Source organism: Sorghum bicolor, chromosome 1, assembly GCF_000003195.3.
Source record: "Sorghum bicolor cultivar BTx623 chromosome 1, Sorghum_bicolor_NCBIv3, whole genome shotgun sequence".
Classification (NCBI taxonomy): Eukaryota; Viridiplantae; Streptophyta; class Magnoliopsida; order Poales; family Poaceae; genus Sorghum; species Sorghum bicolor.
In genome coordinates this window covers 51,528,267-51,545,556 of record NC_012870.2, presented here as the reverse complement: position 1 = coordinate 51,545,556, position 17,290 = coordinate 51,528,267, and the positions used below count along the sequence as shown (strand labels likewise).

The following is a 17,290-nucleotide window of genomic DNA, read 5'->3' as shown; positions in this document are numbered from 1 at the left end:
TGAGCAATAAGTTCTTGAATATACTTTGAATCTTTAATTGAGAAATAATAGCCATAAACAATGGAGGCAATCTCCATGCCTAGAAGATAGCTTAAGGATCCCAAATCAGACATCATTAATTGTTCACAGCGGCGCTCTTTAACAAAGGTGCGACCATGTGAAAAGTTGTGAATAAACAGAAACCGAGCTTGGGGTGCTTGCATGAGGTCATAAAGAGCACGCCGAGGTTGGGCAAATATAGCTAGGTGGAACCTCAACTCCTGGCGGTGGGTGCAAACAAATGTCCTCTTTCAGATCACCATGCAAAAAAGCATTCTTAACATCCATTTGAGAGTAGTTAAAGAATGAATGGCAGCAACAACAATTAGAGGTCGGACTATGATCATGTGAGCAACAAGAGCAAAAGTATCCACATAATCATGACCATAGGATTGTCTGAAACCCCGAGCAACTAGAAAAGCTTTATACCTCTCAATAGAGCCATCAACTTTGGGTTTAACCTTGTACACTCACTTGCATGTGATGGGGACAACATCAGGCAATGGAACAACCTCTCAAGTACCAGTATGTCGTAAAGCATGTAGTTCACCTTACATGTCATCTTGCCAAACAGGAATGTTGACAGCTTCCTAATTAGAAGTGTAGAAAGGCATGGGAATCACACCACACCCAATGTGGGGGGTGCTTGTCATATATATAGTCATAGTCAAGTGGTATAAGGAAGGTACTACAACACAACGAAGCTAGGGTATGATTGTTTCTAATGGGTCCTATTCTAATATATGGATCCTTTCCTAATACAAGTGATCCCGATGGATCCTTTCTTCATACAAGTCATCCTAATGGATCCTTTCTTAATACAAGTCATCCTAATGGATCCTTTCCTAATACCTACCGACAGTCATAGAGGTAGGAGGATCAAGGATGCATAAGGCATATGCAGGACCAAAAGTCAGTGCACAACTATAGAGGGAGATCCTTGGTCGTGATGTCTGTGAATTGGTGTGCCCAAGGAACGTTGAGGATGGGAACCTATCCTAGGGCCACCTTCTCACGAATGAAGTTGATGTCGATCTTGATACGCTTGGTGCGACGGTGGTGGATTGAATTAGCAGTCATGTAGATGGTGCTAACATTGTCATAGTACACCACTACGGTATTCAGCCACAACACTAGAGCGGGAGACCATGGTCTAGTATTTGGAGTACCAAGACATCAGATTGTCACCAAGTAAGACACAAAAGTCAGAGGTGGAGCAGTGGGTGTACGAGCAGCCTACTCGGTCAACATCGGTGTAGGCAATGATCTTGTCAACGTGGCCGGTGCCCAGGTGAAAGCCAGCGAAGAGTGTGCCCTTCAAATAGTGCAAGATGCAGTTGGTCAGTGCTAAATGTGGTGCAGACAGTCATGCATGGCAAAGTCGGACGACGAGGTTCTGGTAGTCGAAGGGGTCGGTGACCGAGGCACAGCATGGTCTGTGCATCAGCTAGCATGGCAGTGGGGTGGCACTCTAACCTGCAAGCCCGCTAGAGGAGATTGATAGCATGCAGGCACTTGTTAAGGAATAGGCTGGAGTGGTCCCATATTAGAGCAATCTCGAAGAAATGGTGGAGGTTGCCGAGATCCATCATGGCAAGCTATGAGTGGAGGCATGCTATGATGTGCCGGAGCAACTCAGGAAGCAATGCCATGAGGATGATGTCATCGACGTAGAGGAGCAAGTAGGTGACGCGGTCGCCATTTTTGTACACAAAGAGAGAGGCATTGGACTTGGACCCAGTGAAGCCAATGATGCAGATGTATTTGGTGAACCGCTGGTTCCAAGCTCGGCTCACCTACTTGAGTCTATTCATGGACTTCTGCAGCTGGCAGACGTAGTCAGACGACATGTCCTGCTACTGCTGAAGATAGTGAAGATTCTGACAAATTGAATGGCAGACAGCTGAGATGCTTTGTTGGTAGCGAGCTTTCAAGTGATCCCGCATTTCCTTCGCGTACTGTGATCCTCAAGACGCACTAGAGCGCAAAGGAGAGCCGCACCAGAGCGCCACCTCAATCGACAATGCAGAGGAGTGGGGCCCCTACTCACCAGGAGGAGCAAGCTGCAGAGGGAGAAGAGGGGAGGGGCACGGAAGGAAGGTCGACGCTGCTGGATGAGGTCAGTCGCCTACATCCATCAGTGGAGGGGTGTTGGCTGCAGGGAGGCTGGGAGCAACTAGCTTTGTTACAATGTCAGGAAGAATGACTTGACACCCATCCATTAAGTGTAAGGTTCCAGTATATACAAGTATAGGCTAAAATGGGTCATAGGGCCTACATAGGCCAACAAGAGAGAAGACATAGGAAAGCACGTACAACAACTCTAGTTTGTGCAATATTATTATGGGGAAATACTAACAAATGAAGTTACCTTTAATACAAACATTACTATTACAAAATATAAAATAAAATCAAAAGTAAGAGACAATGGAATTATGAATCAGAAATAAATAAAGACAAGCTGCAGGGTATTACCGATGATGATACAGCAATTGGTGTAGTACCATTGGGTCTAAATATATACGCTCCAGATTCCTAGTACAAACCATTAAATAAACATATATATACACATCACAACCATCAAATATTTACTGGCCAGATTTTATCTAACTGAGAAAAATCTAAGTTCCTTAGTCAAACCTGTGAATCCACGATGTCACCTTCGTTTGAACTATACCAAAAAAAGTTTTGTTGAATTGGCAGATCCACCTGAAGCCATTTACGTACACAAATTTGGATACATCAGTATTACGCTGTATTAGTCAACATACATGGTAGGTTAGCGCTCCAAAAAATAGCAACACTTTAGACACGTGGTGATCTCTAACCATGGTGATCTAATGTCCAAAATTATTTCGTGAGAGCAATCATATACTTGACATGAAAAACTGTAGGTATGCATATCTTCTTCATGGAAACATTGTTATATACATCTATTTTTTCAAGATGTAATATTATGTTAAACAGAATGTTAACAACATGGTAATGACAAGATGGGAAATTATATACAAATTGAGTACCTACATGTGCATTACTCATATTGTGAAACTGAGAGATCAGTATCATACTTGCATGCACTTACGTCATCCTTTGTGGATGACACACTAGTATATAAATCGTGAGCAAAAGGATCGGAGTATAAGTATTATAATAAACATCATACTGTACATTAAGCCAAGTGTTGTGTCAACTACTAGGAATGTATAACCACTGACAAAACCATTTATTATGATACTTAGAAAATGCAGCTATCATGACACACTAGTATATAAATCATGAGCAAAAGGATCGGAGTATAAGTATCATAATAAACATCATACTATACATTAAGCCAAGTGTTGTGTCAACTACTAGGAATGCATAACCGCTGACAAAACCATTTATTATGATACTTACGGAATGCAGCTCTCATGCGTTTTCAAAAAAAAACTACTTCGAATGCATAATCAATTCTAAGATATTGCAGATCATCATATGATAGGTCAAATAGAAGCATGTATAAGTTGAAAAGGTGGTTTGTCCAATCCTATGTTACAGATATGTATTTTTGACAATTTTCAATTTAATTGTGTGAAATACATTTCTATCAACTCATTTTAACAAAAGAATAAAATTTTGTAGATCAACTCATTTGTAAAAGACTCACTCCTGAGACAGAATTGAATATTCTCTTCAGTTGTCCAGATGCTGATGAAAAGGAAAGTTTTAGAGATCCTGGTCCAACTTCAACCATGTCATTCCTTGGAGAAACCATGGTTGCAACATAGCCAGTGCTGTTGTATCCTACATAGATTTTAGGAAAACTGTCAATTTAAACATAAGAAACTCGATGAAACGAATAAATTAATAGGGTATTTTGGAATGGCCTAACAATGAATATTACTATTATTCCTAACCATACTGTATTTGCATGTGACTAAAGCAAACGTTGGTCAAAATAATTGCCATACAACAGGGTTTTGATATATCCCATTTATGTTTAATATTCACTAGTGAAGTAACTTTGAAACATGCTGTATGCCATTTCTTCATATCATAAAGAAAATAGTGAGGACATATGACCAGGCAAGCTGGCTTATTGTTTTCTTTTGTTATGTGATATCCTCCTACGCAATTTAGCAAACCCTCCCCCCCCCCCCCAAAAAAAAATAATGCTGCTCACCTATTTATGGATCAATATTTAAACATGGAAATGACAATTAACTAGGAATACAATCATGTTGCTGTTCAATTAGATTTTAGATGAGATAATTATTTACATATACCTATGGATCTCGAAATGTAGTAAGAATTCCATCCCATTGGCGGCACAGAAGCTTGAAAAACTAACCAATACATTGGTGGTTTGGTTGTCGTGATTCCAAGATAAGCTTTTACATAAACTTTCCTTAAATTTCTTGTCACATTATCAACCTCAACTAGTTGTGAATCAACGATAGTGCCATCAGAGCTTTTTACAACAAGATTTTCATCATTGACCTGAAAATGTTAAAAGAAATCATGTAACAGTAGGACTAAAAGAGGGACAGGACTCCACCAAATTTCTACCAGTATGGATGCAAATTTGGTGTGTAATAGAGCCATAATCTAAGATGTTCTTTTTGTTGGCAATGGATGAGGTAGGAAACACATACATACTAGAATTTCTAAGTTATTAAGCAGGCAAGGTGCCCATACTCTACAATTACTACATCAACTACTCTATTGTTGTTGCACTCGTACCTATATCAATTAAAAGAGAAAAGGAGTGACCTATATGAAAGCAACAACTACTAATCCTAGTGAGGATGGTGAACACAGGGACTACACATCTATCAATTCTCCATGTAATCCCTATGTCATTGGTTGGGACTAATCTTAACCATTTCAATCTTTGCACACGATTCTTGGAACTTGAATCACGCAGTGAGTTGGTTAGTATGCCAACAAAATTGGTCACTACTGATGTTGTAGCTGGCACTAGTGCTTCCTTCTTCCACGCAGTCCGTAATAAGGTGAGAATGTTGATCAATGAGCTTTCTTCTATAAAGGAAGGCTAGATTCCTTGCAAGTGCCATGGCAGACTTGATGTACACCTTGAAATCCACAACCTCAGGACATGAAGATTGCTTGAGCTGCAATGCGGTAGCTGCAACATACTATATGCTTCACATGAAGACAGAGCCACCACACACTACTTGAATGGTAAGTTGACTCATCAAGCAGTCATCAAGGAAGAATAGGATGGCACTGGTGCTCGTCCTCGTGTCGATGTGGCCAGCCAAATCACAGTCGTAGTAGCTGATTAGTCATGTCACTCCGGTCCACCAACCATAGCGCAGACCGAGATGGAAGGACCTGGAGATGTAGTACAAAATGTGCTTCACCGCCTGCAGGTGTTCCTATGTGGGGTTTTCCATGAAACAGCTTGCAAACCGGATGGTGAATGCTAGGTCCTGCCATGTATGGACGACATAGTGGAGGCTCCTGATGATCTGCTGGCAGTTTGTCGCATCAACCTCCTTAACCTTGCACTCCAAGCAAAACTTGAGCCTCTTCTCCATTGGTTTGTGAGCCAGGTTGTGGCTCGCCATGCCTACCAGTTCCAAGATGTGCTCAGGGTAGCATCTCTGGTACAATGTTATGCTGTCGTCACCTTGGCACACCTCAATGCTCTGTTAGAAGCAATCCAAGCCAATGTCACTCAAGTAAAATGGTGCCCTCATCTCGGCATTGAACTTCTCCACTCCTTTATCCAATGGGCCAGTGATGATAAGATCGTCGATGTATACAACAGCGAGGAGGACTGAATTGTCATTTTTATGCCAATACTTTGTGCTCTCATGTTCTCTTTAGTTGAAGCTGAGGTTTTTGATCTTGTAATTGAGCTTCATGTTCTAGGCATGGCATGCTTGAAACAGGCTGCAAAGTGCCTTGTGCATACAACATCCCTCCTTCATCTTCATCAATGATAAACCCTGGCGATACACCTCCTCCTACAGGTCCCCAATGAGGAACATGGACTTCATATTGATGTGGTGGACAGGTCAGCCCTACTAGGCAACCAAAATTAGTAGCAGCCTAGCAGATGTATAGACTCCATGTGGATGACCACTATGAACACTTATTCAAAGTTGACACTGGCCTGCTAGATGAAGCCACGAGCCACCAATCTCACCTTGTTCATATCAAGGTTGTTATACTGAGTGAAGTTGTCATGGGGTGTTGCGTTTTGTAAAGTTGCTAGACACTTACAGGAACCCGTATGAAGTCACTACGTTCCATTCCAAGAGGATTGTAAACAACTACAACCTGCAAAGGATCATGTTAGTATATAAAAAATTTAATTTGTATAAACATAGTTTAATAGATAATACTTACTAAATTCTTTGCCGCTGAAACTGTCTCCTCAGTTGAAGGGCAGTAGCTTATATTGAGAAGTGGGCACTTGAAATTGTCAATAAGAGAAACAGTATGGTCAGATAAATAAATCTGTTTAAGAACCATAAGGACCATTTAAAAGTCTATATCAAGTTAATATAGAGAGTATAAAACAGTAACGTTTCTATGCTCAAACATTGCCAAAACAATGATGGTCCCCTTTTCTCATTTTGGTAAGAATATTTTAATACCCATGGGCAAGAATATAAATGGATCAAGTGAACTAGGCTTGCACTACTACAACAAGACTACATTTCGAGGAAATTACACCACAAAGTAATTATATAATTTCTTGTTTCTTACCTGACTAAATTTTAGTACTGAAGGCACACATGTTCCATTGGAACTTAGTAAACAGGTCAGAGCAATATTAACACCTTTCTCAACCTGAAATATATAAAAATACTAGTGCATCATACTTTCATAGGGAAATGGAAGAAAATTGTAACATGAGTATTTTGAAGGGAAAAACATGTACCTTAGATGCTCCAAGAGCAAGGCGTTTCGAGTAGTCATCTGTTGTGTGTTGTTTCGCTGTACCTGAGACCGCATCATGATGCTGGGCAATTCCCATTGGGTCTTCCAAGCTGGTCGTGAACAGTCCTAAAGAACTCCTACCCACTAAAAATTCTATTTGACGTGCAGCCTGTAAACAAATACCAGTTTCCCAATTTTTTCCAAGTTTCTCCATATATAATATAATGTGTAAACATCATATGAATCATGTAGCTGTAGAGGGAATATCATACCAGGTAATAACCACTCTGCACTCGAACATATCGTTTGAAAGTTGGACGGCTTGTATAATACCCAGTCCAGTATGAATTTTTTGAATCAGCATAGCTGCAATTTGCAGTAGAGCAAGGGCATCATGTTTTTTAGCATAAAATTTTTCATGCTGTTTAAATTAAATGAATTCGAGGACTCACGGGAAATAATCATCATATTTTACTGGCCAAGATTCATTTGACAAATGTTTTGCATCTGTGTAAATAGATGGAGTAGAATACAGCGCATGCACTCGGCCATCCTGCAGCATTCTGGGCATTATTTTCTAATTTATTGGTTTGATGGTATGAATTAACCATGTCATATTACACATGACTAATATGATTGGGCAGCCTCTTACAGAAAAATGTCGTACATAGTAGTATCACTGCAGAAAGGTAAATTAAAATGATGGCAGAACATGAAAAATGTGTATCAAAACTTGAGAGATTCAAGTCATGCTTGCTAGATCAGCAATACCTTGTTCACGTGATAGATAAGTTTGTCCATATTCCGGAACCAAGATTCTGCATACTGATAACTAAAATCATCTCCCATGGTCCACATTATGTGGTTTGTACGCGTAACATTTGCCTGGTTAAATCCAAGTTTTTAGTTTGAAACGAAGCTAATTAATTGCTCTAGTGAACTAAGGCCTGTGGCACCAATATTGGAAGTTACCTGTGCTATGGCTGCAGCAACAAAATCATTAACTCGTTCTTCCACATTATAGTCAAACATCAGCATGTCATCCTAGAAATTTGAAACTCAGATATATGTAAGGTTCAAGGAGCAACAAAATGCTTGTGTACGTATACCTGGACAGGCAAGATATTTTCATCCAAAACTTCGAAGCCAAAGCCATTTGGAGGGCCATAATTGACAGGAAATACATTTGTAAATATCTGAAATTTAACCGTACAGTTAAATTCCCTTCACAAAAATCAAAATTTGATCCATTGTGCTAATATGGAATAGGCAAAACTAAATATAGGGAAAGAACAATAAGAACCTGTGAGGATGAACCAAAAGTTCTTGAGCCACGCCATATAACCTCTAAGCCTTTATCAGATTTACGCTTGTCCCTGTCTTGGTAATCTATTCTTGCAAAATGCAAAGAATCGAAGCCGAGCTGCAATTGCAATATTACTATGGAAATGCTATATTATATGCTTTGCACAGTAACATGTTGATTGTCAAGAAAAAAATGTATAGAGAGAATTAAACCCTCGAAAATCACTAAGGCATATCATTTGCATCCACCATACAAATATAACATTAATTAGTTACCTCTGCTCCAAGCAAATAAGCTTGAACTGCAGAATGTCCAAAAGGATCAATTTGCCAGCCAGCTCTTGGAGTCTTGTTGAATTGTTTCTTGATCATCCGGTGACCAAGCGTGGTCTGATCAATCATGTCAATATAATGGACAGCAGCTTCATCATGCATGCACCATCCACCGTTTCTGAATCATGTTATCCATCAGTTACTTTTGAAAGGAAAACAGTATGAAGACAAAGCAAAAGAGAATAAGGAAAATCACATTCCATACATGAAATCTAGCTGACCCGAATCAACCAGCTTGCGGACTATTGCCTGAATGTTTGGGTTTTTCTCTGCCCACCACCTTTGGAAGAAAGCCTGAAAGCTAAGAAAAAGTCTGAGTCCAAGGCTAATATGACACATCATTACTTAAAAAGCATCAAACAGAGAAAACCCCTTTTCTACGCCTGAAATATTTGGCCTGAACTTTGTGACTTTTTAGAGATCCATTTGAAGCCCTGAATTTGAGGTGCACATTCCAGGAGTTGTTTTTTGGTCCACTAACGGTATGACTCACAAGCAGTTTTGCCATTTGGCCTTTGATCAGGTTATAGAACCCTTTGACCACGATAGTCCCTGTTTCTTTTAATTCATATTTGTTTCCATTTTTGGCTTCTTTTCGTTATCATAATTATATAAATATGGATGGAATTATGGCCTACTAGACATGAGTTTGGCCTTTGTACCTTGATCATTTTCCTCTTTAATACAAAGATATTCAGCTCTCTTGAGTGTTTGAGCAAAAAGAAGTTTGAGTAACTGTCATGGACATTGTGTCCATGGGATAACTAGACCTAGGCTATGCTTTTCATGGCCGAGATCCGTCTTCTAGGGCAAGGTTTTACCCCTCTGCTGGCTAGGCTTGAGAGTACTGGAGAGAGAGATTAGAAGTTGTCATATTGTTCTTGCTTGCCTTTGAACATCCGGATTACAGAGATAAATAGGCACTCGGCCAAGACAGCTTGGAGCTAAGGATCTTGAATCCAAGGCCATGATCCTGAATCTAAGGCCATGACTAGCTCCTCTTTCCTTCTAGACGCAAGCCTAATCAACGCCTGCCTTCTAGCCATTCATCTTATCAGCATGCATGGTGTCCGGCTCCTCTTTTCTTCTATTCTTGGCGCCCTTCATCTGATCAGCATGCATCTGTTTCCTTCTATTTTTGGCGCCCATTGCTCCTCCAATTGCTCCATGGTGCTGGTTGCACCCACATGATAGTAACATTTTTGGCTGGTACTCAGTAGATGTTAGTGATTCAGAGGGTCCTTGTCATTAATATCTTTAATTTACTATTACAAAAGGGTATAAGCTCTAACAGGCAATCTTCAAATGATAACTCAAACATTCTGTATGATTAAAATACTGTATTCCTTCGACTTAAATGATAAAATGAACAATGTTTGAACCATGTTTGATATATTTTGATGCTAAATAGACAAGGAACACAACATAGTTGCTGCAAAGAGAAGGACATCACTATACCTGTATCCTCTTCTTCATGGATGACAATGGCAACCACTCACCGACTATATTAACTTCATCTTGACGAGTGCCTTATCCCACAAACAAAACTCTAGTTCATGTAGTCCCCTCATCGTTTTTCTTGTGCAAACCTTGTCATCACGTGCATGTACATGACCATGTGGAGGTGGTAATAGTGGTCGCAGCATGGCCATCACTTGATGCTCGCCACCTTTATCATCAGGTCATTTCATTGAGTTCAATGAATCATCACAGATCTGTAAAAGCTGCAGTGACTTGAAATCCATGCCACACAGTGCTAAATCTGGCAGACATCACCTCCAAGCTCCAACTCCGAAGATGTCCACAACCGACACTGCAACAAGGATGGAGGAAAGGAATGAACTATCCAGCAATGTTTGCCTAGAGTAGCAAATATGACCCTAATAAGCCATCATTTGTCTCTAGTGGCTAAGTCGCAACGTACTCATTATGTGTCACACGTCTGGTCCGGATCCCCCATGTCAGGCCAAACAGGCCAGGAGAAGCCCAGGACCGAGCCCTCACTGGCCCAAGGGCCACCCTGCACACGGCAAGGGAGGTGCGTGGCCAGGGGGAGGGCCGCCACCGCCCCCTTCAATCTCCCGACATTTGAGAGGATTCGTAATAAATGGAAGTCATGAAATTTGTCTTCACAAAGTCTGTGGGCTTTGTAACATGGCCTCATCTCATAAGAGACACTACCATGACTCAAAGGATGGACGGCCCCTATCAAAGATGAAGTCGAATTTCCATGTACGTATTTGGGGCTGCCACTTTCAAACAAGAAACTTCCGAAGTCTGATCTTTTGCCTTGGGATGGAAAAATTGCAGATAAGCTCCCAAGTTGGAAGGCGTCACTCTTGAATAGAGATGAAAACGGATCGGATATGGATGGATATCATCGATATCATATTTGTTTTCATATTTCTGGTCGAATTCGGATTCGGATGCGGATAATGTCAATCATGTCGGATAAGATATGATTGGATGTCGATATCATAAATATACGATTTAAGTATTCGAATATGGATACGGTATCGGATGTTGAATATTCGGACTCGGATACGGACAGATCTGAACCCCTCTAAACGAATTCGGTCTCGAATACGGTCGGAAAATATCCGTACCGTTTTCATCCCTACTCTTGAATAGGGTAGGGTGTGCCACCATGGTCCGCTTTCTCCTCTCTGTCATACCTGTGTATCTACTGATTGCTCTAAACGTCCCCAAATGGTTCATCAAGGCAATACATAAGTTCAGAAAGGGACTTATTTGGAAAGGACAAGCTCAAGCTAGTGGGGGATGTTGCCTAGTTGTCTGCATGAAGGTAACCAGACCATTGGATCATGGTGGACTTGGAATTCCTAACTTGGAGGTCATGGCCTGGGCATCGCAATTGAGGTGGCAGTGGTTTAAAAAGTCTAGAGCTGATCATCCGTTGACTGATTTGGAACTCCTGTCTCACCGGAATTCTTTAGTGCTCTTCACCATCGCGATTATCACAGAAGTGGGCAACAGGAACAACACACTTTTTTAGACTAATCGATGGTTGCACGGCTGCTCTATTGAGAACTTGGCACCACCAGTTTTTTTGCATGTGTACCTTCTAGTATTCGCAAGAAAATAACAGTGGCCGAGGCGCTTGACAACCTTAAATGCCTACAGGCTATTCGGGGTGTCCTATCCAGAAATGGCTTAATGGAATTTCTCTAGCTATGGGACTATCTTCGAGAGTTTCCATTGAGTGATCAAGATGATCGTAATGTCTGGAGATTTGATGCTTCTGGGGTTTTTTCTTTCAAGTCTGTGTACGAAGCTTATTTCTATGGATCAGTGACCTTTGAACCTTGGTGCCGGTTGTGGAAGTCTTTGGCCCCGACAAAATACAAAAAAATTCTCTAATTAGCGATCTACAATAGATGTTGGGCAGCAGACAGGCTTGCTAAGAGGGGACTCCCTCATCCAGATAAATGTCCTCTTTGCGATCAAGAAGATGAGTCAATACAACATCTCCTAACAACATGTGTAGTGGCAAGAGAATTCTTGTTCAGATTGTTTGCTCCAATTGGTCTAGCTGGCACTACGGGAAACAGTAGATTTGCCTAGAGCTTTAAAGTTTGCCGAGAGCATCCTATCGGGCTCTCGGCAAACACGAAATTTGCCAACAGTCACTCTCGGTGAACAAATACTCTCGGCAAACAGGTCTTTGCCGAGAGCACAACTCTCGGCATAGGCAGACGCTCGGCATAGTGGACTCTTTGCCGAGAGCCTGGTTAGAGCTCTCGGCAAAGAGCTTGACGGGGTTAACACCGTTCCTTCTGCCGAGAGCAACGTTAAACTCTCGGCAAACGTTTTGTCTTTGCCGAGAGCCAGGGCTCAGCTCTCGGCAAAGAGGTGAATTTGCCGAGAGCTAGGGCAAGGGCTCTCGGCAAACTTCCTTTTTTTTTGTTTTTGTCTACCAAACTTTTTCTCTGACCTTCTTACACTTAGTGTGACAACATGTCAAAGTATGGATTAGTTTGTACACATTTTGCTATATTTCTTGCTTTTTTTTTGTTTAAGTGAGTTTGTTGAAAAACATTGGTAAGAACTTCAAGTGCATGAAATCACGCGTTTCTATGCACGAAATATCGATATTCATGGTACTTACGCTAATTCAAGGCCGTGTGCACGAAGACACCCTAGCTCTCGCACGTTTCATTCGCGAACCCTGACTTTTGAGACGGTGCGGAATATGTTTTAAATTATAGAAAATCCAAACGAGTTCAAAAAATCACAAAACTTTATGAGGTGTCATCACATGTCATGTGTAGCTTGTGGTAAAATTTTGAGAAAGTTTCGTGCAAGGCGTCACATCGGACCCTCAGAAACCTGAACATCTCCACATGTGATGCGTCACATCGGACACGTTTGCTCACTACGCGGCCGCCACCGACACGCAAGAAGGCAATGTGGCCAATAAGGTTATCAAGGAGTTCTGGGTAAGTCTTCCTCGCACTACAAGTCTCAATACATTGCATCTTTGGTCTATCATTGCAATAATGCCATGCAGCGCCACTTCAAACTAGAGGATGGAATTGACCAGGACTATGCCGACACCGTGGTTGCCGCGTCTGCAAGGACGCGCGTCAGTGAGATGCACTACGACGTGCGCGTCCAGACCGTCATCAACTACTATGCGACGAGGCTTGGACAGAGGAAGACCAAGGCGGAGGCAAGGGAAATAGATTTGACCCGTGAGCAGTACATGGATGAAGAGGTAGATTCTCATATTGATTCCTTAGCCTTTTATCAGTGCATTGTTTCATATTCTTATATGTAACATACTTGATGTGAAGATGAGGGCCTGGTGGTGCGCTAACTGTCCTGACGCCTGGGAGGCGATGGTGGACAAGTGGCTGGACCCCGTGTTTCGTGAGGCGCACAGGGCGGCCCAGGAAAGGCGTCGACGTATGCCTGGTGTAGCACACCATCAGGGGAACCGCAGCCTCTCTGGATACGCACAAGCATGGGTACGTGGTAATGTTTCAATTCATTCAATTATGCCTCATTTGTAACCCTGTTGCTATCTTTCTCGCAGTCGGCGGCACACGGGGGACAGCCTTGCTCCTTGTTCGCCGCGTATGGCATGTCCCACAAGGGCCCGGCGTCGTCTGACGTCTCCTTCAGCGTGGACGACCCGCCCGAGGCGTACACCAACGCGGGCGTCTACGACAAGGTCACCGCCTATGCGCAGGCGGCAAGGCAGGTCCATGGCCCGGACTACGATCCATCCACCGATGACATTGATGGAGACCTTGTCATGAGGATAGGAGGCGGCAAGAAGCATGGGCGCTACTGGATTGGCAACAGCGTCATCGACAGGTCGACTACTCCCACCCTCTCCCAGATCCGAGCATCGACCACGAGCGTGAGCATCCGCCCACCCGTACGCCCACGGCCGGAGCCGGCACAGCACCGGGTCGACGCACTCCAGGTTGTTCATCATTTTTCAATAGTTCTACTTCGCGTTGCTTTTGTTACCTTTGCATTACTCTAACATTTGATTTCCAATGTTGTAGGCTGAGCTCGAAGCATCAAGGGCCGAGCAGCAAAGGATGGCTGAGCGGTTGGAGGCTCAAGAGCGCCAGCGAGAGGCCGACCAGCTTGCCCATCAGCAACAGATGGCAGATATGATAGCGTTCCTACAGTCGGTTGGGGCCCAAACGGGTGTAGCCCTTCCAGCTACGCTACTGGCTCCACGGCCACCCTCTCATGTATTTACTACTCCTATTAATACTCCTGTGAGGAAACTCAATGACACAAGTAAGTCCTAAACTAGTTATTGCCGTCATCTTGTCTAATAAACTATGTTGTCCTTTTGTGCAGCCTCCGTCAGCGGGTTCAAACGCGGCACCTGGCATTTCTCCAACACCTGCCATCTCGCCGACACCTCCAGATGATGGCTCTCCTGCGGTACGCGGCCAAGGTGTCCCTCGTATCAATTGGGGGCCTTCACAATGAGTCAGGTCGACTTAGCTTGAGATGCAGTTAGTTTGGAGTATGTGAACTATGTGGTGATGGATTTATTTTGTTTAAACATGTGAACTTTGTGGAATGTGATTATTGAACATGTTGGAGTTAGTTTGGATGTATGTGACTTTAGTTTGGAGTATTTGAACTTGTTACGATGGACAAAGTGATGGAAATAATCATTTATGTGGTATATATTGTCATCGATGTCGATTATGTGAGCTATAGGCTCCTGGATGTGAAATATATTATTTTCTGGAAATATATGTGTCATATGATCTTCTCAGTAGAAATTGGATGAAAAAATAGAAAAAAAATATTTTGGTCCATTTGCCGAGAGCATCTCTCGGCAAAGCTGAAAAAGTGGTCGATTTGCCGAGAGGGACTCTCGGCAAAGCTGAAAAATGGTCGATTTGCCGAGAACCGGCTCCAGGGCTCTCGGCAAAGAAGCCCACCTGCATGGCCAAAATAACCAGCTTTGCCGAGAGCCCTCGGCAAAGAGGTTTAAAAAAAAATTAAATACTTTGCCGAGAGCACTCCTGCCAGCTCTCGGCAAAGACCTTTCCCAGGAAAAAAAATTAAATTTCTTTGCCGAGAGCTTGGTCAGGTAGCTCTCGGCAAAGTTGTCGTCAACCGCCAACAGCCGTAACGGCTACTTTTCTTTGCCGAGAGCTCGGTTTGCCTCTCGGCAAACTCTTTGCCGAGAGCCCGATGAATGACTCTCGGCAAAGACCATTTTGCCGATAAGAGATGTGCCGATAGGGCTTTGCCGAGAGTCCCTCTCGGCAAAGGCTTTGCCGAGAGCAGGATTGCCTTTGCCGAGAGTCTGTGGCTCTCGGCAAAGCCTCCGTATGCAGTAGTGTGGTTGTGTTCCTAGACAAAACGAAGGTAACTTTGCCAACTGGTGGCACAAGACAATAAAAGGGTGGAGAAAGAGCATAGAAGGGGAGTGAATTCTCTAATAATCTGGGGCACTTGGATTATCTAGAAGCATAGAAATGCACGTGTCCTTGAGGGTACTGCTTCTTCAGTAACTTCAATTATAAGGGAATTCAAAGATAAACATAGTCTCTGGTGCCTAGCTGGAGCTAAGAAGCTGCAGGGTTTAGAGCTTGGTGTTAGAATCTAGTTTTTCTTGTAGCTTTGGACGGGTCATGTTGTTTTCTGGCACAAGTTTTTCGTCTTTATTTTGATGCTCAAACCACCTCTCATATTTGGTCCGTGTATGAGATAAGTGGGCTGTAGGACTGTTTTCTTCTCTAATACAATGAAGCCTAAGTGCACTATCGTTGTTTTAAAAAAAGATGAAGTTGTTTCTTTGCTTCCAAATCTGCCAAGCAACAGTGATGTAGATTTCCATGAAGGGTGTTGGAACTGTTGTTTTACTTGTTTCATCATTTGGAAAATAAATCTCTTGACTAAGTTCGAGTGAATGCCTAAGTGCTGCCAACAGGCTTTACTGAAGGGGCAGCTGACGAACAAGTAAAAGGCCATTTCTTCAACATTGTTGCTGCAGAGAACACAATTGTAGTTGTTTCCATCTAGATTATGCTTCTTTTTTAAGATGTCCCTTGTTTAGCCTATCCATAATGAGGCATGAGAAGACTCTGAGCATGTTGCAACATTTGGAGTCTCAAATCCAAATTAAGGGTGCTGGGAGTTGAATATTCTTATAGCGGAACTTGTACAATTTTGGGTATGTGTATATGTTGTTCCCGGATGTAGTGCCATTAGTCTTTTGTCTTTTGCGGAACTTGGATAGCCCTGAATGAATTTGTGGAGACTGTTTCTTGATAAACTTATTCTGATAATGGGAGGTGAAATTGAGAATCGAGACTGTTGTTGTTTGTGAGAATACCGTTTACATGCTAATGTGAACAAAACCTACGACCCCACTCCCATCATTCCATATGTCGAGATAGATGGGTGACCATAAGATGAAATTGATGACTTGGAAGTGGGGTTGTAGGTTTACATGGTCTAGCTTCTCTCTTTTTTGAGAATTTTTTTATTATTTTTTGAAGCGTGCATGTTTCATGACAAGTAACATATAGTCCAAATTGACCAGATGAAAGGCGAAATAACATCCGTGAGGTACATAAAAACAATTATGTAAATGGAAAATGACTATAGGATTGGTATGGTCGCTCAAGGTTCTGGACGGAAAGTAAAAGGTATTTTTCATTGGAAAACTATAATTCCAAATGACATTCCAGTTGATATAGGTACGTAAGTTCCTTTAAACCACCCCTATAGAGTGATATAATAACAATATTAATTTAATTATAACTTAATTTAATGAATAGCTAACAATTCATTTCTATTACAGAAGTTTGTCTGGCTTCCATGGTCTACAACTAATGGCGGCCTGGAATAATGGGCAAGTCACACGGATCAACATGGTGAGTGGAAACACTATTTGGTCATATATATGCTTTTTGATTTATTATAATTAGTTATAATAATGTTACTGATTGTGCTTTCTGGTTTTATATTTGACTATTCATAAGATGGTCAAAGAATACGAAATGACTTTGTGATCAAACTATTGACATACAGATGAAATTGAAGACATACTTTAATTTCTAAAGAAGTGCAAGCTTATCTTTCGCATATTGTAGGCATGAAGTGATACAATACGTTCTTAAATTATGAACAATATGGAGTTGATGTTTCAGTTTTGCATCAAAATTTAGAGTTGAAGACTTTATGTAATATTGTTCCA

At 42.0% G+C, this 17,290-nt stretch overlaps 1 protein-coding gene across 1 annotated transcript in view; it reads right to left on the bottom strand.

The window, feature by feature from the left end:
• The window catches only part of LOC8083572 (alpha-mannosidase), a 28,333-nt gene that overhangs the window by 9,753 nt on the left and 1,290 nt on the right, over nucleotides 1-17,290 (bottom strand). Inside the window, exons 3-18 of the mRNA XM_021450303.1 lie at nucleotides 8,780-8,868; nucleotides 8,518-8,692; nucleotides 8,240-8,359; nucleotides 8,046-8,132; nucleotides 7,909-7,980; nucleotides 7,708-7,821; nucleotides 7,389-7,489; nucleotides 7,209-7,302; nucleotides 6,938-7,105; nucleotides 6,763-6,846; nucleotides 6,400-6,465; nucleotides 6,274-6,330; nucleotides 4,305-4,518; nucleotides 3,686-3,822; nucleotides 2,680-2,748; nucleotides 2,515-2,574 (exon numbers count right to left, since the gene is read on the bottom strand). Of these exons, the coding sequence (XP_021305978.1) occupies nucleotides 2,515-2,574; nucleotides 2,680-2,748; nucleotides 3,686-3,822; nucleotides 4,305-4,518; nucleotides 6,274-6,330; nucleotides 6,400-6,465; nucleotides 6,763-6,846; nucleotides 6,938-7,105; nucleotides 7,209-7,302; nucleotides 7,389-7,489; nucleotides 7,708-7,821; nucleotides 7,909-7,980; nucleotides 8,046-8,132; nucleotides 8,240-8,359; nucleotides 8,518-8,692; nucleotides 8,780-8,868 (1,707 nt within the window). The remainder of the gene's footprint in view (nucleotides 1-2,514; nucleotides 2,575-2,679; nucleotides 2,749-3,685; nucleotides 3,823-4,304; nucleotides 4,519-6,273; nucleotides 6,331-6,399; nucleotides 6,466-6,762; nucleotides 6,847-6,937; nucleotides 7,106-7,208; nucleotides 7,303-7,388; nucleotides 7,490-7,707; nucleotides 7,822-7,908; nucleotides 7,981-8,045; nucleotides 8,133-8,239; nucleotides 8,360-8,517; nucleotides 8,693-8,779; nucleotides 8,869-17,290) is intronic.